The sequence below is a fragment of the Ambystoma mexicanum genome, chromosome 8 (assembly GCF_040938575.1).
Source record: "Ambystoma mexicanum isolate Mex_15411 chromosome 8, UKY_AmexF1_1, whole genome shotgun sequence".
NCBI classification, from domain to species: Eukaryota; Metazoa; Chordata; class Amphibia; order Caudata; family Ambystomatidae; genus Ambystoma; species Ambystoma mexicanum.
Window position 1 is genome coordinate 507,479,770 of NC_090929.1, and position 25,445 is coordinate 507,505,214.

General features: G+C 44.6%; 1 protein-coding gene across 1 annotated transcript in view; it reads left to right on the plus strand.

The window, feature by feature from the left end:
- The window catches only part of PRKCZ (protein kinase C zeta), a 1,951,357-nt gene that overhangs the window by 617,315 nt on the left and 1,308,597 nt on the right, over window positions 1-25,445 (plus strand). Inside the window, exon 5 of the mRNA XM_069610174.1 lies at window positions 7,811-7,861. Coding sequence (XP_069466275.1) covers window positions 7,811-7,861 — 51 coding nt within the window. The remainder of the gene's footprint in view (window positions 1-7,810; window positions 7,862-25,445) is intronic.

A 25,445-nucleotide genomic window follows, 5' to 3' on the forward strand; every position in this document is an offset into this window, starting at 1 on the left:
GGTTCGTGGATGTGTCTTGTTGAGAATAAAGTATTTGTCATCGCAAATCCAGGTTTGTTCAAGAGCATGATGAGTAACCAACATATACGGTCCACAATGCAATGGGATTTCCACTGCATTGACTTCCTGGATTTACATATATTCAGGTCAGGCAAGTCCCTGAAGACTGAATTATACCGCAAATCGACTGATCGCAACAGTCTCTTGCATTTTGGGAGTTACCATCCAGAAGGCCTCAAGTACAACTTGCCATATGGCCATTTTCTCCGGGTCAGAAGAAACTGCACGGATGCTGATGCATACAAAAAACATGCCCTTGACCTACAAAAACGACTGTTACAGAGAGGCTACCCCAAACTGTCAGTCAAGGATGCCCAAAAGCGAGCAGCGAACACTGACAGAACATTGTCTAACTAAAAAACCCAGAAAGGATGTAGACAGACTTGTTTGTGTGACCACCTACAGTCCATTGAGCAACCTTGTGAGAAACACGGTCAGATAACATTGGCACCTTATCAAGAACACCGGCACCCTCAGCAAGACACCACTTTTTGCCTTCAAGAAAATCCAAAACCTCAAGGAAACTCTTGTGCATACCTTTACTAAACCTACCACTCCACAACAAACGCTATGGAATCTTCCACCTGTGCAAGGACATTAGAAATGTGGACAGTGTCTAGCTTGCCAATTCACTGAAACAAAGAAGGTCTTCAAATACAAAAACATCACATGGACCCTAAAAGATCACACTAACTGCAATACCAAACAAGTGATTTACATCATTGAGTGTCCATGGGCCTGTTATACGTTGGCAAAACCATGAGGGCTGTCAAAACTAGAATATGTGAGCACCGATCGTGCATAAAGAATAAAGTACCGGACAAACCCCTTGTTGATCACTACAACCACAAGAAACACACCAACGTGGATTTCAAGTGGCTTGTGCTACAAAAGTTGTCCACATCCAAAAGGGGAGGAGACACTCATAGGACCCTGACCCATCTGAAACAGAAGTGGGTCCACAAATTGAACACTGTAAGAGAAGGACTCAACGTCACGGTGGAATGGAAACATTTTATGTGAGCTAATCCAGCCCAATTGGATACCTGAGTATCTTTGAGCTTCCACACACAGAAAACCCCTCTAAGTGTTAGGGTGTATGTAACATTCATTAACAGCAAGAAGGGTGTTTATCTATTACTTTCATACCAATTTTGTCATTGGACTAAATTCTGTCGAACTGCTGCATTAAGCCACACAATTTCTTATAGTATCAACCACGTGATGTTATGCACTGTTTACCTGCTATGCGCCCAAGTGTTTACCTAGGGGATGGCCTACAAGTTGTACTGTGTTCACATTGTTCAGACTGTCTTCCCTGAATCACCTACTACACTGTCCATATACGTACTTGTTAGAAGTACGGTATTATTGCCACAATACTCTTGTGGGAATAATTATATGTTATGAATTAACCATCTTCCACATGTCTATATGCTTCCAAGGAGCTCTGACACAGGATATTGTGTTCACCGCATCTAGATCTAGTAGTTCATTGCAGCACAGAATCAACTTCACCCGCGTTAGCCATCATATGTGGGCTTCCGTTGAGCACATTATATCAGTGACACCCCTCGGTCGCCTGTATTTACTCGCAGGGCTCCAATAATTCGCTGCAGATCACATTGTGGCATTAGATGGTGGATGCCATGGCAACAATTACTAACATATTCTTTTTCTGGTCTCACAGTTCCCATAATATTGAATTGTGGGCCAATAATTAATTTACACAGTTCTCACACGAGCAGAAGTACCATTAGACTTCCACTCGTAATTATTCTTTAACCGAGTGCCATGACCGCAGTTTAAAATGTCCGCCACTACAAATAGCCCGGCATTTCCATGACAACCGCACCCTAAACTCTTTGCGGAGGACGATAGGCTGTTTTCATGTCCTCGCTGACACACAGACTCGCACAGAGCCATGCAGGTGAATTAACTTTTCTACACTATCTCGTAATGAGGAATTCTATAATTATGCATGTTGGCATTGCCACGGTTGTTCGTAGTCACTCTGTATCTTTTCTCTGAACAATTTGACACATGCACATACGAGCACCCGAACACTCCTCTTGACCGCATATCTACTTTACAACAACACAATGATATGATATGGCATTTGTAACGCGCCTATACACAAGTGTTTCAAGGGGCGATGAGGCAGGGGGGGGAACAAGGGGAGACAGACAACGATCCTACTAGGCCAGGTGTCATTCAGATCGCGCAAGTGGAAGGGTAGAGGGGAAGGGAAAAGTGCATGGGGGAAAGGGAGAGGGGAAAGTGCAGTACAGGGTTATTAGCATACAGCATACAGGATAAATAACAAGGGCCAGCTGGTGGCAAGTGCGAGGTAAGTGCAGACAAGTGCTGGGAAGGGGGGCTGTAGGGATACAGACAGTCTCGCAGTGCAGGGGTTGCCGGGGAGGCAGTGCAGGGGAGAGTGGCTGGGCCAAGGACCGAAAACGGTGAGTGGCCCAGTTGCAGATTGCAGATTCAGTGCAGTTTCAGTAGTATTAGCAGGGGGGAGGGGGAGAGAAAGCGGAAGCAAAGAGGAAGGTTTTGAGGTGCTTCCAGAACCGGAGATGGTTCTCCTCAAGTTTCAGGGAGGCAGGAAGGCTGTTCCAGAGGAAGGCCCCTGCAGCGGAGAGAGATCTGCCCCCAACTCGTTGTTTGGAGAAGCGGCTGACCCTGAGGGAGTTGGAGGCGGATGAGCGAAGAGCTCGAGAAGGAAGATATTTAGGAAGAGAGAGTTGAAGGTATTTTGGCCCAAGGCCCCAGATGGCCTTGTAGACAATGCAGAGGGTTTTGAACTTGATCCTCGCAGTCACTGGGAGCCAGTGTAGTGATTTCAGTCCTGGAGAGATACGCTCCCTGGGCTTGAGGCCAAGGACAAGTCTCGCAGTCCTGTTCTGGATGAGTTGCAAAGGGCGGAGAGTAGAGGCGGGCAGATTTAGATAGAGGCTCTTACAGTAGTCCAGCTTCGAGAGAACCAGGGCTCTAGAGACAGTGAGCTTCTGGGGGGAAGGAGAGGAAAGGAAGGATACCTCTGAGGAGGTGTAGCTGGTAGTGTGACTTCTTAGAGACGTCGGATATGTGAGGAGAGAAGGAGAGTGTGGAGTCGAAAATGACCCCAAGGTTTTTTGTTAGGTAGGAGCAGGAAGAGGGCCCAGAGAGGCCAGCCAGAGAGGTGCAGGAGGGGAGGGAGTGGGAGTGCCGATGAGTAGAATCTCAGTCTTACTGGCATTAAGGCAGAGGTCGTTGGCGGCACACCATTCCTGGATAGCAGAAAGACAGTCAGAGATGAGGGAAGGAGAAGAGAAGGCCGAGGGTAGCCTGAAAATGAGCTGGGTATCGTCCGCATAGCACTGAAAGTTGGGGCAGAGAGCAGCGATGCGGTGGGCGAGAAGTGCCAGATACTGGTTGAACAGCCAGGGAGAGAGGTTAGATCCCTGGGGGACACCACAGGTAGAGAAAAAGATGTCGGAGAGGAAAGACCCCAGTTGGACCTGGGAGTGTCGATTGGAGAGGAAAGAGGTCAGCCACGCCAGAGCCTGACCAGTGATACCCAGGTTATCACGGAGACGGTTGAGCAGGATGGTATGTTTGACAGTATCAAAGGCAGAAGAGAGATCAAGAAAAATGAGGACACATGGAATGTTAGTCAAGTCAATAGTGAAAATCCTGTACTATGATGTTGGGTCTCACCCCGATGATATTGTGCACATAGGCAATCTGTATAGTCACATTTTTGTTGACGCTTGCAATCAGTAGATTTCTTTCTCTGCAGCCATTTGTGACACACGCTCATTCGAGCATCTAGATGGGCTACTCCATACTTAACATCACAGTTTTAATATTTTTAGTAGCAGCTATTCCACTCTCTCGTATTAATGACGCACACAGAACAGGATGCAGTTGATTAATCACTGCTCTGTTCCTTTTACAGCTATGACATGATTCCTACCTCCTTGTGATTGACCACATTAAGCCTACTATCTCCTATTCAACCGGTTTGCAGGCTTATAGCGGGTATGAGCTTTCCCACCTGTATTTCCATTTTACACACAGAGTAAAGATGTAGTTTGTTCCTCATGTTCTCTTTTTTTGGTCATTTTTCACAGATTTGACCCGTACTGGGAATTTCATTTCTTGTATCTGATGATTTGGACCTTCAGATTGTTGCACCAGTGTAACTCATTACGGTAAGACCCGTGATTGCACAGTCTCCCTTGAGAGACGTACAAGCATATCATGTATTACCTTTTTCGTTGCTATACTGACCTTGAACCCTACACTCTCCTGACCTCCTCTTCTGTCTATTTTTCTGACAGACTAAATAGGATTCCTCATGTGTCCAATTTTCCTGTCCTGATGAAGGCTGACCAAATGACAGCTACACAAGGATAGCTTCAAGGCCGAAGCACAGTTGTGTTGACTTTCTTGTCTCAATATTGCACCATCGCACAGTTCAGCTTAGTGAACTCCACACCATGTACTACAATTGCACTTTTGTTGCTCATGTTGTTCCTACCAAAGGACTATAGAGAATGTAATTGTTGTTGATTCTAACATCAAAAAATCTGTTTGGGACGTACATTCATGTAACATTTCATGTACGTTTTATGTATTTGATCGAGTGTCCTATGTTTTGCCTCGTGTATATATAACATATGCTTCTGATGTATTAAATGTTGATCTAAAGTAGCGGTCACCATTACCATTTATTTGCATACTGACAGTCAGGATTTAGTGTTGTCGTCTTTGGGTTCTAGAACCTTGCTCAATTGCGTTTTGATAAAAGGGATTTGAGCTGGGACACAGTTGTTCATCTTCTTTAATCAGGGAGTCACTGATCTGGTGCCTAAATGTATAGCAAATAAGTACGCTAAACTTTGTGAAAGAGAATATTCTTCTTCATAAGCATGCAACAACCACATACTACACTGGACTTCAAATACAGAAGCACCGCCACCATACAGGTCGACATTTTAGGTCTACCTGAACTTAGATTTTGAGACGTCAAGAGAGGGGTGCTCAGATTGCATACTCATTTGCTTTTAGTGTGAGTGATATTTGTGAAAGGAGAAGGTAAAACTCTTAGGTATGGCAACAGTATTGTCTAAACAATTGAGGGTCCTTTTAAATTGGGTTCGACTTGGAGGAAGAGGGGTTGTCAAAGTGCATAAAAAGTATGGAGTTTAATTATTTCATAAGAGTACTGTGTTGAGTACACGGTGAAAGCTTGGTGCCCAGTGCTTCTAATCCTTTTGTGTCCTGTGTAGACAGAATTTTCCCATGTGACAAGGTGCGAAAACCTAGCAAGAGGCCAGAGATGGGATAAGGAGCTCTGCTGGAGATTTAAATCAACATATCAGCGATGCACACTTCACTAAAGCAATGCGTTTTATAAAGTATTGTAGACATTTAAAAAGTGTGACACTCAAGTTAAGGTGGAAAATGGTACTGCTCATAAAGGAGCTTCCACCTTTATCTCTAAATCCACTGCCACTAGTTACGGATGCAAGACTGGTCCCCTCGACTACCAAGCCTTGAGGCTAATTGCTGCCACAAACATACATATGCTCCAACCCATGAATGTTTTCTCTGTTTCTTTAAATATGTTTTTACTGTTAGTAGATGGGAGAACAAAAGCAAAAAAAGCAATGAATAACGAGGCCAAGTTTAAAAGAAATAAGGCATTGGATGAGATGTGTTTCGAACCCAGCTGCCAAGGCGGCAGCTCTTTTCAGTCGCAAGTGCTCATTTCACTTAATTCCCGAGGCTATGACTGCAAAATGTCATGTCATCAAAACTGTGTGCGTGAGCAGTGCATTTTGCATCTGGTGTCGCCATTTCTCTTTACACCTATACATTATAAGAGGAGAAATAAATTCCCCAGCAGCTGTTCGCTGAAACAAAGGGTCATTTTTCACAACAAAGGGTGCATCCTTTGATGGCCAAAATTACAAATGCTGATGAGTACATGTACTTACCATGGCATACCGATGCTCTATGCATTTTTAGAAATTACTGTTCTGGATAACTGTGAGGAAATTGTGACTTTGGTATTTTTAATGCTTCAACTGTGTACATCCTCTTGATTTGGCCATGTCTTGAAATGCTGTCTTATTGGATCTGGGTTTGGTGCATCAATAATCTTGTGTGGAAGTGAAACCAGGTAGAGGGACGCACATGTGAGCGGAGGCTTGCAAGGCACTTCCTGGACAGGTGTGCGTTTTTTTCTGTGTCCAAACGCTTTAATTTTTTTTAAAATGGTAGTCCACCCACTAGTTTAAGTGTTTAAGTGCCTGCAACCTTCGGCTCTCCAGATGTTTTGAACTACAACTTTCATGATCCCTCTCCACTGGCTTTGGCGGAATGGGTGCTGTAGTCCAAAACATCTGCAGAGCCAAAGGTTGCCGACCCCTGCAATAGTTGGTACAAATAACCCCTCTACATTCCTAATGGAACACAGCCTATTGAACCAAAAGTACTTACTAGAGGTGAGTACATGCTCCTTTACAAACCCGGGATCGTTTTTGCAGTGTTAGTTTCTGATTTTGCGTATTCCTTTTGACTAAAAATATTTTGAGGCAACTGTTGTTCCAAGCTGCAGTATACCAATTTGGGAACTTTCCATCGAGGGCGTGGGTGTGCAAAGAAGTGCTGGAAATGTATCGAAAAGTGTTTGTACATATTTGTGAATTAGTCAATTTGTAGTTGGCATGCACGGTATTGGTTGAGGGCTTTAATGGGGATCTTTGGTTGGTGTATTTTTAAAATGTTTTTAAGGTTTTGGTTTTGTTTCCTCTCTATCCATACATGTTCTCTGGCTGCACATAAAGGCAGGACAGTTAAAAGCTACGCGCGGCACTCCTTTATGTTTTGTCAAAGGTAGACCTCCCAACAGAGAGTGGTTGCCATACTGTTGACTTAGGCAAGGTGTGGGCTAGCGTGATGCACATTTTCCACCCCTGAGGAAGAGCTCTGTTGATGTAGCAGTAGCACTGCCTGTCGCTTCTTTCGGTCCCAGGGCCGATATAGAGCCATAAGTACACCCATTCAGCACGTTCCATGTGATTGTAACGGTAATGAAAAGCTCCGTAGGCATTCTTTGTTGCATATGTATTTTTAATTTAAAGGCAAGCTGCTATATGCATCCCTCAGTCTCCTACATTACCTATAAATGCTACTGACAATGATGGTGTTTTTAGGATTTTTTTTTCTTTTCCCATCGAAGCCGGTCTTTATATGAAGCGTAATGGGTTGAATTTCAGTCTTTCCCGACATCCTGCGTGAAAGAGTACTTGCTTGGTTTTCATTTTGCCCCTCCGCTCTTTCATGTTTGTTAGTCACCACTGACTGAACAGGATGGCAGAGTAAAAGAAAGACGCTGGCATAACCTTCTTTCTGCGCGCCCTCTATTCCCACCCTTCCTCCCAATTTGTGCACTCCTTTCAGAATCCCATGACGAGCTGGCTTAATTTATAAAGTCTGCAGCCAGCAGCTCATTTTGGTGGCAGTTGCTCTCGGCACATAAGGCGGCCTTGGAACTGAGCGGCTGAAGGAAAGCAGAAAAAAAATTCTCCCAGTGGCAGTGGGAAACACGTCTACATGTTTCTTTGCAGCAGAGTTTCGCTTCCGTGCTTGGTTTTAGGGAGTTGGAGAAAAGCAATGTTGCAACGAGCGATGAACTGTCCTTTTTGTTTCAAGGGATATTAAAGCACTGCTTTTGCCTTTTTTGTTTCAGTTTTTGCCAGCATTCCAGAGAAACCTGGCATGCCTTGTCCAGGCGAAGACCGTGAGTACTAACTGAATACCTACTTCTCGTTTGCCCTTCCCATCCCCCCAGATTTAAGCTAGGGTCCGTTAAAAAAAAATATGAACACATTTGAAAACAATATATAATAATCCAATTTATTCACTACCGCCATGTTTTGTGTGTATATAATGTCCATATTTGCAGTTTATTTTCTGTATGTGTAGCACTCGCATGAGATAGTGAGTCTTGCACTAATGCCAGTGACGTTTCTCATTTTAGACCTGCCGTTTCATTGTATGTATATCACTCTTGAATGAGATTGTATGCGTGAGATGTATAAAGTGCAAACCAAGCTGGAAGGCAATGGAGCGCTGCACATAAGGGATGCGTACTGGGTGTTAACAAGTAAGGGTGACTTATCTCTGAGGTAGCACTTGAAAGTGTAAAACTCGGATGTGGAGATAGAAAGAGTTCAGTGCGGGTGTAGAAAAGAATTGGATTACAATTGCACGAACCTTCTATATGTCCAACCGCCATCTACTCTGTGCCATGTCAGCTGTCTACTTCGTGTCTTAAAACCGATAAAGATCATGACTTAGAAGTCGGTTTCTAGAATGCTTTGGTTCTCAAGTACTTTGTGATTGCTTTTGATGAAAGATCTTCTCTGCAACCAAAATGTAAGTTTTGTTGTTTAACCAAAGATGTAGTAATGATGTAAATCGGTGTGTAAAGCCCAGCGGGTTGGCACACTGTGGGCCTTATACACCAATCTACATCAGTAGGTGCCACTGGTTACTTGGTAAAGCTTTCTACCATCTGCGGCATGAAGTCAGAGCAAATTCAGGTTAGCTGAAAAGTAATTTTGTGGGGGTTTTTTGTTGTGTTTTTTTTTAACTTGGAAGAAAAGCATGTTGTCTTGCTGAGATGGTAGCATTATAAGGCTACCTCACAGTTGTGGTGTGTCCTTTAAATTAGGTCTCTTTCCCAGAGGTATACTCTGAGATGTCCTCTTCTCTCTTTTTCTGTTTTCCTATTAAAAAACTGCACCCAGAATTATTTTTGTTTTGAGATTTTTTTTCTGAACTTAAGGTAATAGGTTTATCATTTTTAAGATGTGGTTTTAGCTGCAACTATGACTGGCAGCCAGAAGCTATTTCTTGTTCTAACTCACAATTTGCAAAGATCTAACTGGCCAATCAGGTTCCTTGAATTATGGGCTGAAATTGCCAATCTTAGCCCACGTTCCATGGAACCTGGAGACTGCTTGCCTGCCGCGTATCGAGCCCCCCACCCTCCTGTATAAACTTTTTTTTTTTACAATAAGAGCTTTAACATGAGCTTGAAAAAGGGGCTTTGGATGCAGGTTTGTAATTGAAAACAATGCAGATTGACATATGAGGATGGATATTATGTATTTTGGCCATGTGCCCCACCCATTTAACGCCCATCGCCAAGTGAAATGTATAGGTGTTTCCTCCCATTCCCACCCATCTCCTCCCACAGCACTCCTCTGGTTGCACTCTTTGGCAGATTTTCTACTCTGTGGTGAATTTGTCAGATTTGTCAGCCATTTATTACTTCCAAAATAGTGGCCGCCATCTGTTAATGTTATTTTAAAGTAATGTGACTTGATGATGCTTTAAAATATATTTACTGCAACTTTCAAGTTATGTTACACATTTTACAGTATTGTATATTAAAAATAAACAAGGTACTGTAATAGTTTCATTTGGGTTTAAAATGGCTGCGAAAATGTACATCTAGTGACTTGTGGGAGATTGGTCAAGTGTTTTTGATTGGCTCTGCATTTAGTGCTGTGATTGGATGTGCAGTGTGTGTTCGTCCAAGTAAGCCATTTTGTTTCTGGTAAGCCATAACTGAAAGATATGTGTTTTTGTTTGCATTTCTTAATTTTTGTTAATTTGTGTTGGTGGCTTTAAGCCACCGCCAACATTGAATTTCTTTTTACTAACGTTAGAAATATGTGCCAGCGGCAGATTAATGTTAACCCGCCGCCGGCACCAATTTGCAATATTAGTGAAAAAGCGGCGGCTTGGCTTTCCCGATGCAGCCACTGACTTTCACTTTGTTTCACTAACGCTGCAAATATGTATCAATGGTGGATTAATGCTGTTAACCCACCAGGACCTATTTGCAATGTTAATTAAAGAAAGGAAAAGTCGTCGGTGGCTTGGCTTTCCTGATTTCGCCGCCGACTTTCACTTTGTTTTTACTAACGTTGTAAATATGTCTCTGCAGTAGATGTATGCTGTTAACCTGCCAGCCGGCACCTATTTGCAATGTTAGTTAAACAAAGTGAAAGTCGGCGGCAGCTCGTTGTCTATTGAGCAGGGCAATGTATTGCTGTGCCGCAGTGCAGCTCTGGGTTTCTCCACTGCTTTGCCATTTGCCATTTTAGGGTTAGCATCTTTAGATCTGTGTGAGGCTCGGGGGCGAAACATGGTTTCTTCTCCTTCATTGCTTTCGGCTTTGCTTGGAGGGAGAGCGGTGCTGGACTTCGCCATCAGCCCTTATAAGTTTGACTTTCCAGCGGTGAAGCCTGTAAGCAGACATGATTTGAAAATTACTTAATCTCCCATTGCAGAGCAGGGATAATAGTTTTGTCTCTAATGAATCCTGTACCCAATTCTTGGCATTAGAATGTTTGCTGACAACTGTACTTGCTAGATGCGATCAATGGTTGGGTTTTGAAAATCAGCTGGAAATCATTCTTAGCGACTGTACCTTGTTGCACAAAACGTCTAAAGCACATACTATAATACTATATAGTCTCTTTGAACCTGTCCCATCTCTATTAATTACCTTTAGGAAAAGTGCACCTCTTGCTTTGAATTGCCACAAATGATGTTCCAATGTCAATAATTTGTCTATAGTAACTGGCGGTTGTATTTCTATGGCCCCCAAGATTAGTCACTCAATCTAATGCTTACGTCGATATTGTAAATAGATTTGGGAATAATTAGAGAGCAGATGATGCTCGTGCCAACATGTCATTGATTGACTCGCCTAAGATATAAAAACCTTTTGGGTGTAATGGTTATAATATTGGTGGGAGAGCTGACGTAAAAACAATTAAGATTCAAAGTTTATTTCATAAAATTGATTCTTTATCTTTGAATCAATCTACTTTTTTTTCCACAATTGGAAGTAGTCGCAGCCCATGACATCAAATTGGTAGAAATTCCTGGTGACACTGAGATGGCAACTATTTCTGTATACTTTTTTTCGTGAATCAATGTTAGACTTTATTCAGGCAGCAGAGTATGCTTTTTACAGATCTGGTTACGCTTGTAGTATTAGTTCTTCCTCTTGCAGGCGGTGGTGGGACAGGCAACAGCAAGTTCCGTTAAGGGGAGGAACTGATGAGGGCTCTAGTTTAAGGCAAATTCTGGCAGTGCCTTCACATAATACTACTATCCATTGGGAGACCCCTCCAGTATCACATGTCACCCACCGAAGGTCGATTGTTTCCCCCAGTCCAGGGTAGACAGTCGGGTGAAATGGACCCTGAATCGATGGATAAACATACCGATTTGATTCAAGTAAAAACAAGCATTGGCAATTGTTTGTACGGGCATGGGAAAGGGTGCTTGTCAGGTACAGCCTTAGTGGTATTAACTGCCAATTGATGGTATCAGATGCAGAATGGTGCGAGTACCTGGGCTCTAATAGCACTGCCTGGCAAATGCCTAATACTTATACACAAGCCAAAACTACTAGCATTGCCAATGCTTATGTTTTGACACAAACACCACTGTGTGGTTTCAAGGAACTAGCCTGTTCGCTGCGTATAGTGGCTGCAGCCAGTTCAAGGGATAGGGGTGTAAGTGCGAGTAGGGTATGCCCAGTCAGAAAAAATGCAGTTTTTAAGAGGTTTCCATAAAAAGAGTTATTAAAGCGCAAATATATTGTGAGGAAGAAAATTCGAAAGACATGGTGCCAGAAACTGGACGGAGCAAACACAAGCAGGTAAGTTGCAGATGTTTGGGGTGGTGGAAAGAGGAGCATCAGATTCTGAGCCATCTTTCTGCAATAGTAAATTGTGTGCTTTGTTCATAAAAGGCCTGTTTGGTGAAGCAGAAGAGAATTTTAAAATCAATTGCCTGTGTCACTTGCATCCTGTGGAATAATGGATTCCTGGGATTACACGGCTGCTGTTACACATTGAGGAGTGGGGGTGGTTGCAGAGTTCTGCACTCATTGTAGATGTTTGATACTTGAGACTTTAAGATCAAAACACCACCTCTTTTTATAATCCAGGTGGGGAGGGCAAATGCTACTACTGCCATGATTGTGGGGGTTGGGGGTTTCAAGTGAAATATGGAAATAATTGTTTTAGTACCATAAAATGGAGAGACTAAAGGTTGAGTGATTGCTGTAATCTGTATAACAATGATGTGATAATGATGTGTTATTTATATAGCACTTACGGGTGAGAGTGTAACAAGGGAAAAGACCAGGGTTGCAAGTCACTTTGTTTTTTTACCGAAGGTGGTAGGTAGACCAGCTAGGTCAGTGAGTTCAATGTTCCCTGCTGTAGATGTCTGTGGTTTGAAAGCTGATGGGACCAAGGTAGCCTTTCATTGTTGTGATGCTGATAAAATACAATTTAATTTGTTAATGGTAACACTTGTCATTATTTTTGGGAGCCCACCACCAGTATTTGATTTTTTGTTGGGTTTGGCTTGAAAGTATAAGCGCACATCCAGTCATTTATTGTACAACTTCATGAAGACATGCTATTAGTGTCAAAGCGTGACAGAATGCCACTTGTCATGGTCTGCACTCTTGAGCTTTTTTGATTTTTGCAATGCAAAATGAGGTTAATTTAGTCTCTCAGCAAGCTTTGCCAAACTGGCCCCAATTTTAAAAATTCTTCATGTTGAAAAGTATAGTTCACACATGTAATTTTCTGGGCCCTGTTTTCTGATATGCCAGCAGTTGCAATATGATTTGGCAACATGCCAGCTTGTAAGGGTGCAGAAGTTAGGCTCGAACACAATGGTGGCATGTTTCCGGATATAAACCTTTATTAAATAAGAAAAGGTTACAAAAAGGCCTCTCTATCCTTAAAGCTAAGAGGGGTTTCCCTACCTCAAAGGAAACTAGTGAAATTGGCACAAAGTCTAAAAATAGTTTCCCACCGTCTTGTCCAAAAATCTGCTTCTGTCCCTAATACTAATAATTTAAAGTAACTGTGCAAGTGTGGTCGTCTCTTCTTGAAGTAAGAAATGTTCTCTGTGTTTTCAGTCAACAGAAAAGTTCCTAGTCTTTCTCGCAATAAAAAGTGATGAAATAAACAGTGTTAAAAAATGCAAGATTCCCAGGCTAGGGCTGTGCTCCTTTCCCCTAGAGTTCTTCTAGTTTTCCTCCTTTTGGGCTCCTGAGCCCCTTTATCTCTTAAGAAAATGTCAGTGGACAATCCAAAAGGATATGTTATTTAACTTCACAATCCTTTGTCTTGCCAACTTGATAAAGTTCATTTTAGAATGTAGTATTCTGTTTTCCCAACTCTGGGGTCCTTGGGCCTTTCAGTCTCTCACATGGGTGCATGTCCCAGTCACGCAATACAGCTTGGTTCACTTTCTGGCAAGCTAGTGTCCTCTTGTGGACTCTCTCTCTTTCACGTGGGTTTCATACCCTCTTTTCCGGCCTTTCATTAGGTGCTTGTTTTTCATGTGGGTGCGGGTCCCAGATTCGCAATTGGTGATGATATATGTTTGGTTCACTCTCCTGCCAAACATTTGATTCTCTTATCCTGGGGCTTCTGAGGGTCCCCATTCCTCTTGTACATTCATTTCCTTGTGGGTGCGGGTCTGGGTCCCAGACTTCCAGTGTCCCTTCAGGGTCTCAGACCCTATTTCTCCAATGTTTATGTTCACTCTCTTCCTCCTCTGGACCTCCAATGCCTCCTGACAAACCTGCGTACCTGTTTCCTCTCTCTTGATTGGTACCAGCGTTTCCCCAGCCTCTGTGATGTTCTGAGGCTCCAGCAGCTCCCTGATGAATGGCGAGGTCTGCAGCGGTTCCAGACTGAGTCTTTCTACCCGGTTGCGTGTCTTGCCTGTGATGCTCTGAGGTACGTAACAGCAGCAACCCAAATGGCCCCTCGAGCTTGGACCGCGTTTGGGTTCTACATCTCATTGCTTTGCAGCATCTTCCCCTTTGCCTCCTCTCTGCCCGCTCGGTGCAGGAGTCCTGCAGTTCCTTCTCAGGATTGTTCACCCTCTGTCTCACCGCTGAGTTCTTTTGAACTCCTGCGACGGCCAACTGTATTTGTTCGGGAAAATGACATTCTGAGAAAAGCTCGACCTCACACTATGCTTCTTTCCGAGTGATGATCTGGCTCTCCATGATCATCTTCACAGTACTCATTTTCAACTCAGATGCAAGATACTTAGTATTCTCTTGTATTTTAGGTTTTATGAAGTAATTTACAGTGACTGACCTACCTTGTTACAGAATACTTTTGCTCTACCTATGGGGGCAAAGGGTATTTGGTATTTTAGAAGGGATTGGATGTATCAAGGCGGGGGACTACCGCATTCCCTGGGAATAGTTGTCCCCAATCCCATAGAGGATTTCCCTTCCCATGTGATCCTCCCCCGATGCACCACCCCCAGAGTGACTATTGTATTGTGAATGCACCGTCCTAGCCCAATGGAAAAGGTATCCCCCTAAGGGAGAAGGGACGACATCCTCAGATTCATCACACAGCTAGAGAATAACATATGCTTTGCCAAAACTGCCTGCCGGAACACCATTAAGTCCAACAGCCATGGGCTGCCTTACTGCCATCAATATTCAAAATACCTTTAACTGGATATTTTCATATTATGTCTAATGTTAGTACTTTGGCTAAAGAGAAGTATAAAGCTAAATTTGGTTTGATTTAGTGGCAGAAGAAATAAAAACTGCTAAAAACCAATCTGAAATATTTTATTATTTTCACTGGGCCTGAGGCTCAGAGCCATTTGTGTATTGCATCTGGCCTGGAAGTTTCACCCACAACAGATGGTGAGTTTTGCCAAGGATGCCCCTTGGTCACTGTTGGAAACCAGTGACCGCTTTCCTAGGAGAATAGTACATATCTCCTCTAGGGAGGGGGGGGGGGCGGGAGCTTCAAAGGCATTTCTGCAACACAATTAGGAAGTCACACCTGGGAGATAATGACTGGAGCCTTTTGGTCTGAGGCAGACAAAGTTATACGAGGAAGGGCAGTGCAGTTGAAGAGGACCTTCACCCTGGGAAAAGTGCCAGCCATCTTGAATTTGCCAGGCCCCCACTTCCTTTCTGAGCATGGAACTGGTTCCCAGGACTCTGCCTGCTTAAGTGGCAAGCCGTGCAAGTGTCCCTGGCAGCCTTCCTGAGTCTATAAGGGCAGAAGATGGAGTCGATCTTTCTCAGAGAATCCGATGACGGGACCCAGAGCAAGCACCCCATGGAACATAAGATGCTGCCTTTGTGTGTCTGTGGGTTTTAAGCAGCTGTGTGTGCTCCGAGCACCTTCGAGCTGCAGTAAAGACCCAGTGGAGCTGCTGTTGACACTCGCTCAACTTTACGCCATTTTGAGATATACTGACCTGAACATTGCCATATGTTTCAAGATTCTTTGAGCCACAAACTATTGCCGCTCATCAAACCACACCGCTTTGTTGGATCCAGACGAGCAAGCTGAAGTTGAATCTGTTCCATTCACATTGAGACCGCTTGAGCCTTCGAACTATGGCATCTCGACATTGCACTCCTGTCTCAAGCTTCTTTGAGCTTCTAGATTTTTCTTCTTGTCGAACTGTAGCACTGTGCTGAATCACATTGATTGATGTGTTATTTATATAGCTCTTTTGCCAAAGCGCTTTACAGAGAATATATATACATACAGTATCACCCAACCAAAGTTGATACTATTATCAACCTCAGAAAGGTTGAAAGGCTGAGTTGGCCTTGCTGGGATTCAGACCTGCAGATCACACACAGATCGCAGCAGCAGACGCTCAACCCACTGAGCTATCTTACTGGCTTCACATGAAGCCAACTCACCCATTCAAACCTGACTGGATGCACCAGAAAGTACCCAGAAACCTGGCGTGTGCTGTTGACACCCCGAATGAAGACACACTGTATATGTCTGTGGTTCTGTGTCTCTGGCCTTATTCTGTGGGCCCTAAGTCTTTTTACTTGGACTCCTTTTCTGCAAAACCGATAGTGCCCCTTTCTTCCAAAGTCTCATTATTTGTGTATCTCGTAACAGGGGTCGGTTGTTAGTGTTTTTAATAGTTTGTCTGCTCTTCTACTTTAAAGTCTTATTTTGATTAGGTTACACTCAGTAGACTATATAGCATTCAGCCAAATACCAACTAGTTTGCAAAGCATTTAGTTGAAGCTGAAAATGTATTTAGTAAATCATGTTCCAAAGTTGAGAACTCTCTTTAAATGTTCCCATGATTTTTCTTTCTTTTTTGTAATTTGAATCAACATATCTTTACTTGCATACAAGCCAGAAACAAACATTAACAATAAAGCAGAGACCAAAAGTACAGAAGATGTTGCAAATGACAAACCAGTGCTGCTAAAAGTGGTAGGCTCCAAGAATGCAAAAATAAGTTGCAATGAAGAATATGGCAATTGCAATTTGTGATTGCAGCGTGTGTGATTCTCAAAGGCAATCTCTTGTGAGCTGCCAGGTAGCTTAAGGGGAGCGTGAGTTTTGAACCTTCTTTTCAGCTCACATGCAAATGCATAAATGGTTTCTGTCCAATCGTGCAGGATTCCAGTCATGAGTAAGTGAGTTGTGTGGTCTGCATCTCCCGACTCATGGGACAAAAGGGAGATAGCACTCTCACTGAGAGGCTGATAGGATTGGAGCAGTGGTAATCACATGTCGGAAGGACGGACATTTGACTGAATGGGGCCAAAACCTATAAGCTCTGAAACACTTGTGTACGAGCGCGATAGAAATAAAATATCAATCAATCAATCAAAAAAAGGCACTTGCTTCTTTGGTAGTGAGTAAATCCCACTTAATCTCAATCCATGTCTACGTTTCCACCTCATTTCCACCACACAAGAGAATGCAAGGCCCTTTGGCTTTTCTGTGTTTTCTGCTCCCTGGCTCACTCTATTTACACAGAAGAATGCTTCTCTCACGCATTTCATGTTTGGGCACATAGGCCTATAATATAATGAAGAGCTGTGGCAGTAAGTAAGTTCTCCCAAGAGTCCAATATGGTTTGGAAAATGTTGGCCACATCTTGCACTGCCTGACGGCTAAATGACATGTCCATAGCCCTATTGACCTTGACGACACAGCCCACCTGTTATGAAGTCTTCAGATTTCTGAACACCCTCCACTCCTACCAATTTCACCAATAGAGTATAACTCTCCGACAGAGCCCTCACACTTGTCCCTCTATACCCCCGTCCCCCATGCAGGCTGACCCAGAGAAAAACTGGAGAGATTCCTCAACATGAAAGCCGTCTGGCAGGCTCTTTGGTGGAGGCATAGCACCCTGCCTGACATATAACTAATTACTTACCCTTACTGGTCTCCAACACCTGTTGTAAATTCTTAAACTTTAGCTAAATGAATTTCCTATCATTACAAACCATGCTCCCCTCCCCTTCTCTCTAGTACACAAGCATATGCACCTTAGTCTGATATTGTATCAGCAACGCTGTCAGAAAATGTTCAATTGCATTCTCTTTTGCAAGCTGCACTCCATATACTTCCTGGATGCCGTCACTTCTTCCCTGAGGGTTGCGGAGGTTCAGGGGGTGTCCATGAGGCCAGGGAGGTGAGGCCGCTACCCGATAGTCCCTCTGGGGGTGTGGTACTCAGCAGGTGGATCTCATGGGGAAGGAAGCCCCCTATGGGATTAGTGACGACCTGGGGATAACATGGTATTCCCACATCCCACCTTACCTTAGCCCACCTTCTCCACCAACACATACCAACACCATCACTACTCTTCCTATGTGTTTTTCTTATACTTCCAGTATAGGAAGCACTGGGATGAGGAAGAGCCGGGACAACCCAAATACAGTTCCCCTTCCCAATACAAAGATAAAGAGCAGCTCTGTTAATTCCTGTGAGACTGTGCCTCTTCAGTACTGAGACGAGGAAGAGGCACAGTGTACTAAGTGAACAGTCTAGCCAATATGGACTTGATCGAAGTATAGAAACTGAGGAAGGACTCGGACTAATGTCAAGCCCTCCATGGAGGAACCAGGAGTCCAGAGAAGGTAAACCAGGACGCTATGAAGGGAGTACCTCACCACAAGGTGGATTTGGTGTTTGAAGGGCCGATCCACGAAGGTGGAAGAAGACGCTCCTGATGCTCCAGTATGGGACGGCAAACGTGCGGAGCAGGAAGCATGATGGGTAGAAGAAAATTTCCCTAGCTGAGCCGCGGCAAGCAACAGGGAACTGCTGACCGGCGAGGGAACACTGGGGCGAGCCAGAGTCTTCATGGAAGCCGTGAGAGAACCACAGACCATAGAGACAGGTACGCAAGGGGAGGTGAAAGGGACCCCAACCCTGAGAGTATAAAAAGTCCTGAAAGCATCCAAGTTAATCATCATAGTCTCCGTACCTGGCAGGCTAATAGACCAGGTGGCCTGAACGTGGAAAGGAGGTCAGAGTCTGGGACCCATAAAGGCGATCAAGACCTCCAAGTTAATCATCATTGTCACAGTACATGGCAGGGCAGTATACCCGGTGTCCTGTATCTCCAAGTCGGAGATCTGCACCCATTGAAGTATTCTCATCAATCTTAATAATCACAGTGCCTACAGAGAAGGCAAAACAAGTGAAAGAAAGCTTTACCATGGACAGTTTTATGAACATTGTAATAGCAAATAGCTGGCCAACTGAGAAACCAAGTTGGTAGTGAGACCAGGGAAAGGGGGTCGCACCCACTGCTGTTTTTTTGTGAACATTCTGCGACAGCCAAGAGAAGGAAGTCATTCTCTTGGAATCCTAAGAAACCTTTCCCCCAGGGATTGTGAACATAACACTTTATTTTATTTGCGCCTTGGTGGAGAGTCAGTCCAAGTAGCCTTTTGAGACTTTGTTTTGATGCTCTGCCCTTGACGAAGAGCATTTCACGCTCCCTATAACTGAGAGGGAGTGCGAGGGGGAAGGAAGCATGAGAGAGAGAGGGAGAGAGCATGAGAATGTCATAGACTTGATGTCTCTCGAGGGCCTTCATCTCAGGAATGTCATCAAAGGTATATATAGCACGAACAGCGCCCGTTGGCTTCAGTTTAGTTTTTCTGCAAATGCTATTGCTTTGAGAAATACAACACGCTTCTTTACTTCAAAAAGCTTAATTGCTTCTAGAAATCGACTATGTATTCTTCGTCGACACTGTCTACCCCGAAGACCGGGTTCAAGAAGTGTCGAGATTGTTGGTCAAAAATGTCATTGACCGATCCTCAGGCCCGGATCTGAAGACGTGTCATCGAAGGATCCGTCGAGCTGAAAGCATAAGTCGAGGTCATAGACACCGGCTGCGCCTTCGATGCAGCCAAACCCTTGATGACTCTTCTAGCGCCAAATCCATTATTCATTAAACCCTTGATGCCTAAAAAGATTTATGTGCCTTTACCAAGAAAGGACTATTTAAGTCCCTTACCTCAATATATGAGGAGAATGAACCCTCAGATAACGATGCACCAGTATGATACGCCAAATGTACCCGAACCAGAAAGTTTTATCTCTGAGGAATCAAGGTTGAGGTACCTTTATGACAACCTTCAGCCGGCCAGTAGGGTGGACACCTCACCTAAGCTAACGTTTGGAAGACCAGAGGCAGGGGAGCATGCTGATGCATCACAGAGACAGCTCATGTCCCAAGGTAATAGAGTACATGGGGTGGAGTAGGCCTCCGTTAATATTCAAACAGGATGAGCTGATAGACATTCTGGATAAGGGTCCTCAGTCGGAGCCTTTATTACCTTTTCACATTGCCCTGCAAAAAAGGGTGGCAGCGAATTGGGCAACACCAGAAACCAATCCGGCTGTGAACAAGAATTTGACCAAAAAGTACCATCCTTCCAGTAGTGACCCCGACTACCTGTCAAAACACCTCACTCCAGAAAGTCTGCTGTTACAGGCAGCTACAGCAACTTTTAAGCAAGCAGCTTATCCTAGCATCCCTACAGATGGGGACGACAAGAGAGTAGATGGTGGGTTTTTTCTGCAGGGAGTATGGCGCTTAAATCAGCCAACTCCACATGTGCCCTTGCAAAATGTACTTTCACTATATGGGGCTGCATTTCCATGGCAGCAGAGCACATTCCCGAGGGGGGTGAAAGAGACTGGTTCTTAGCCATAATTATAGATGGCAAAGAAGCCATGTGTGAGTCCCTACAGTCGGCTCTGGATTCTGCTGACAGCATCAGCAGGGCCATGGCTACTAGCACAGTTATACGCAGATTTGCGTGGTTGAGGAAGTCTGCTGTGCACCGGATGTGCAGTCGAGACTCCTTAACATGATGCCCTTTGACAGGTCTCACCTTTTTGGTAACAAGGCTGATGAGATCCTTGAGAAGTTGCAGACCTCAAAGGCAGCAGACAAATCTTTAGGTGCCGCTATTAGGCAGCTTCAGCCTTTTCGCCCTAGTCGACAACCTTGGAGGGATAGCTCTTATCACTACTACTCGGTGGGAAGAGCAAGGGGAATGGCTGGTCAAAGAAGCGAAAGAAAGTTCCCTCGTGGTGGATGAGGGAGAGGTGTGAAGCCAGCTCAAGCAGGGGCATCTTTACCATCCGCCACTGCATCAGCTGCCTCAAAACCTCTCTGAGCTCTTGAGTCACAATTCACCAGTGGGGGGCAGACTGTTGCAGCATCTAGAAGAATGGTGAGTCATTACTACGGAGGCTTGGGCAATGAAAACCATAGCCCGTGGGTACCTTCTTTTCATATGGAGACCTCCGAGCAATCCACCGGGGGAGCCTCTCTTTGAGGATTCCAGATCCACTCCTTTTGCAGGAAATTTTAACCCTCCTAGAGAAAGGCGCTATAGAACCAGTGCCTGTAGCGGAGAGGAACTAGGGATGTTATTCCCCTTATTTTTCAATACCCAAGAAGGACAGAGGACTGAGACCCAATTTGGACTTGAGATACTTGAGCAAGTTCCTCCGGAAGGACAAGTACTTATTTTTATTTATTTTTTATTTATTTATTGCATTTATTACTCGCCCAAACCCTTGGGTACCACGGCGATGTTACAGACAGCTTGGTTAAAACATTTCTTGGACTTTGCCAATCGGGCGCAGTGCATGTGAATACAAAATAATCATACACAAAGACATTAAATGCAGGGTTTCAGTACAATGATATTTCCTGAAGCATGGAGGGGGATTTTTTAGTCTTGGTTAAATAGCCACGTTTTCAGGGATTTCTTGAAACCTGAGAATGTTTGCTCATTTTTGATGGGGAGGGGAAGAGAGTTCCAATATGTGGGTGCGAGGTATTGGAAACTACTGCCTCCTGCCTTGGTTGTCTTGTAGCGGGGGATAGCTAGGAGTAATTGACTGTTAGATCTGAGGGGCCTCTTAGATACTTTTCTGGTGATGGCGTGGTTGAGGTAGATGGGGACACATGAGTGGATGCATTTGAATGTGACGCACAGAGCTTTGAATGTGACCCTGGCTTTGATGGGGAGCCAGTGATGGTTTCTTCTAATATTTGAGATATGATCTGACTTCCTTATTCCAAGGGCCGCCCGAAGGGCTTTATTTTGGATAAGCTGTAGTTTGTTTAGATTGGCTTTTGAGGTACCCAGGTAGAGTACGTTGCAGTAGTCGAGCCTGGATAAGATTAAAGCTCTTGCCAGCGTGATACAATTGGTGGGTGTCAAGAATTGGCGACTGAGAGCAATACGTTTTGCGGTGTAGGATGTAGAGGAAGAGAGGGCGTTGATGTGCTTGGTCATGGTGAGGTTGGCATCAAGGTAGACACCTAGTGTTTTCACTTGTTTGAGTACTGATATGTTTGTGCCATCAATGTTGATGGATGAGTAATCAGGATGTAATGCTTCTATTTTGGATTGGGAGCCCACAATGAGAACCTCAGTCTTCTCATCATTGAGACAGAGGCTATTTAGTGCCATCCAATTTTGGATTATGGCATATATTTTGTTGATAGTGTCGGTGTCTTGAGTGTAGTCTCCCGATAAAGGGATGAGGATCTGGGTGTCATCTGCAAAGTTGGTGTAGATGACACCCATGTCGTCTAGCGCTGAGAAGAGGAGTTTAGTGTATGCATTGTATAATGTTGGTGAGAGACAGGAACCTTGGGGGACACCAATGGGTACTATGATGGGGTTGGCGGCTTGTTTACCTATGGCGACCCTGGAGGTGCGGTCAGCAAGAAAGGATTTGATCCAGGTAGTAGCTTCGGTGGAGAAGTTGAAGTCTTTCGCTAGTGTGGCGCACAGTTTATTATGGTCTACTAAATCAAATGCTGCGGAGAGATCGAGTAGGAGGAGGATGCAGAGTTTCCCTGAGTCTCTGATGGTATCCATTTGGATTTTTAAGTCAAGGAGCGCCGTTTCTGTGCTATGGTTGGGGCGGAAGCCTGATTGCCTCGTGCCAAGGAGGTGGTTTTGTTCGAGGTGAGTTTGGACTTGGTTGTATGCTAATTTATCCAATATTTTGAGGAGAAATGGGACAGTTGTTATTGGCCTGTAATTAGTGGGCACAGTGGGGTCTAGGGCAGGTTTTTTCAGGAGAGGGGTGACCCAGGCTTCTTTAATGCTAGCTGGTACTAGGTTAGTATTGAAGGAAGCGTTGACGAAGTTGGTGATAATGGGGGTGAGGGTGTGAGCGCAGGATTTGACTACTGATGCGGGGACAGAATCGCCTTTGCAGTTGGATGCTTTAAGTTTGGTGATGGTGTCAAACACTATATTTTGGGATACTGGTGTGAAATGGAATGGGGCGCTGGTGAATTCCTGATGTGGTCGATTTAGGTTAAGGAGGGCAGGTTTGTTGGCTAGTGATTGTTTTTTGGATGTGATTTTTATTTGGAGTAGTTCAATTTTGGCTGTTAGTGCGTCTTGTATAGTGGTGCACCATTCCTTGCTGGGGATGGTAGGGTTTATGGCTGGAGTGGGGTTTTCCAATTCTTTTAGAATGGCAAATAATTCCTTGGTATCTGAAGTAGCATTGCTGATCCTATTATTGTACGCATTAGATTTGTAGGTAATAGTAGCTGTTTTATAGGTTTTGTTTATTTCTTGGTAGGCTTTTTCTGCCTCTGCAGTAGGATGCTTTCTGTAGGCATGTTCACACGCGCGTTTGGTTCTTCTGAGGGCGTTAAGATCATCATTGAACCAGAAGCTAGATCGCTTGTCTGAGCGTTTTGCCTTGGTGGTGAGCGGTGCTATAGCATTAATGGTTGCAGTGAGGCAGTTGTGATATATGTCTGCTAGGAGGCAGGGGTTGTCACTGGTGATCGAGGTAGAAGCTAGGATTTTTGAAAGAGGAGGCGTGAAGTTTTCTGGCGTGAGTTTGCGGGCGTTTCTAGTTTCATAGGTAATCATAGTTTTAGGTTTCTTTTGTGTGGGTTCGGAGGGATTGATTGTAAATACAATGTTATGGTGATCAGTCCAAGTAAGAGGGGAGATGACCTCAATGGTTACGGGGGTATTAAGGGAGAGGATCCAATCAAGAGTCCTGCCTTTGATATGTGTGGGTGCATTAACTAGTTGGCTGAAACCCATGTCCTTCAGGGCGGAGTGCAGTGATTCTGCTTTGGCATCTTGGCTGTCATTGAAACCTAGGTTAAGGTCACCCAGGATGATGTATTTCGAGCTAGGTTTTATTAGTGGAGCTAATAGCAACGGAATTTCAGTCTCTGGGTGGTTGTTGGGGCTAGGTGCTCTATAAATTACTATTAAATTAATAGTAGTTTTGGCATTTATGGGAAATTTTACGAGTAATGTTTCATACCCTTCAATACTTTCAATGGGACAAGATCTAAGCTGCAATTTAGTCTTGGCTATAATAGCAACACCGCCTCCTTGTGAGTGGGTCCTATCTGTTCTGAATATGGTGTAGTCGGATGGGATTGCCAGAGTTAGTAGTGGACCTGATGCTTGATGGAGCCAGGACTCTGTGACTACTAGCATGTCGAGCTGTGATTCCATAATGAGGTCGTGAACTTCTATAGCATGCGCTCCTAAGGAGCGTGCATTGATAAGCGCTCCTTTAAAGGTGGATAGTAATTTATTGGGGGTGTCCGGAGCTGGTTTGGAAGTAGTGTTGGGTTTCTGGCTAGGAATATGGTTTTGATGAGGGGGAGGTACTCTGGGCTTAATTTGTTTGGGAGGTGTGTGTTCATATTTGACTGGGTTGGGGTGGTTGAGGGTACGCGACCTTAATCGGAAGTGTCTCGCTACACCTGTCACAGGGTTAGAGAATTTTTCGGTATGGCTGTGGTGAGGTGACTCTGCTGTGGGCAATACAAGTGAGATTGGATCAGGGCTGATAGCATGATGCTTGATGGTATTCAGATAGGTCCTAGGAGTAAGACTTGCGCTGTTTGGGAATGGGGGAGTAGAGGGAAGAAACGGTGTAGGACATGGGATAGGGTGATGCCGGGGGCATGCCGGCTTACTGAGACCGTTATTATGGGGCCAGTAGTAGTGGGCCAGGCAGGGTGTGTGGTTGGGGAGAATGCAGAACGGGAACATGATGAGGGGCAACCAAGTTTGCATATTGGATTAGTGTCAGGGCGAGCTGCGACCATAAGGCACAGTGCTAACTCCTCAAAGTGGTCTGTAGGCGACCAAAGGGCACAATACAGCAGTCTAATGTAGTCTGTAGGTGATCCTGGGCACAATACAGCAGTCTAATGTGGTCTGTAGGCGACCAAAGGGCACAATACAGCAGTCTAATGTGGTCTGAAGGCGACCAAAGGGCACAATATGGCAGTCTAATGTGGTCTGTAGGCGACCAAAGGGCACAATATGGCAGTCTAATGTGGTCTGTAGGCGACCAAAGGGCACAATATGGCAGTCTAATGTGGTCTGTAGGCGACCAAAGGGCACAATACAGCAGTCTAATGTGGTCTGAAGGCGACTAAAGGGCACAATATGGCAGTCTAATGTGGTCTGTAGGTGACCAAAGGGCACAATATGGCAGTCTAATGTGGTCTGTAGGCGACCAAAGGGCACAATATGGCAGTCTAATGTGGTCTGTAGGTGACCAAAGGGCACAATATGGCAGGCTAATGTGGTCTGTAGGCGACCAAAGGGCACAATATGGCAGGCTAATGTGGTCTGTAGGCGACCAGTATTAGAGACCGTGAGCACATTTCAGTAGAAGGGGTTAGAATTACAAGATGGTCACACTTTCTCCGATCCTTCAGGCCCTCCAACTCCAGGACTGGATGGTGTCAGTGGACCGTCAGGATGCTTATTTTCATGGGCCAATCCATCACAAGCACAGAAAATTCCTGAGGTTTGCAGTTGGCGATACTCATTATCAATTTCACGTTCTGCCATCTGGGCTAACCTATGCCCCAAGGGCTTTCACCAAACAGATGGCGGCAGTGGCAGCGAGTCTCAGGAGGGGGCGGGTTGACGTCTA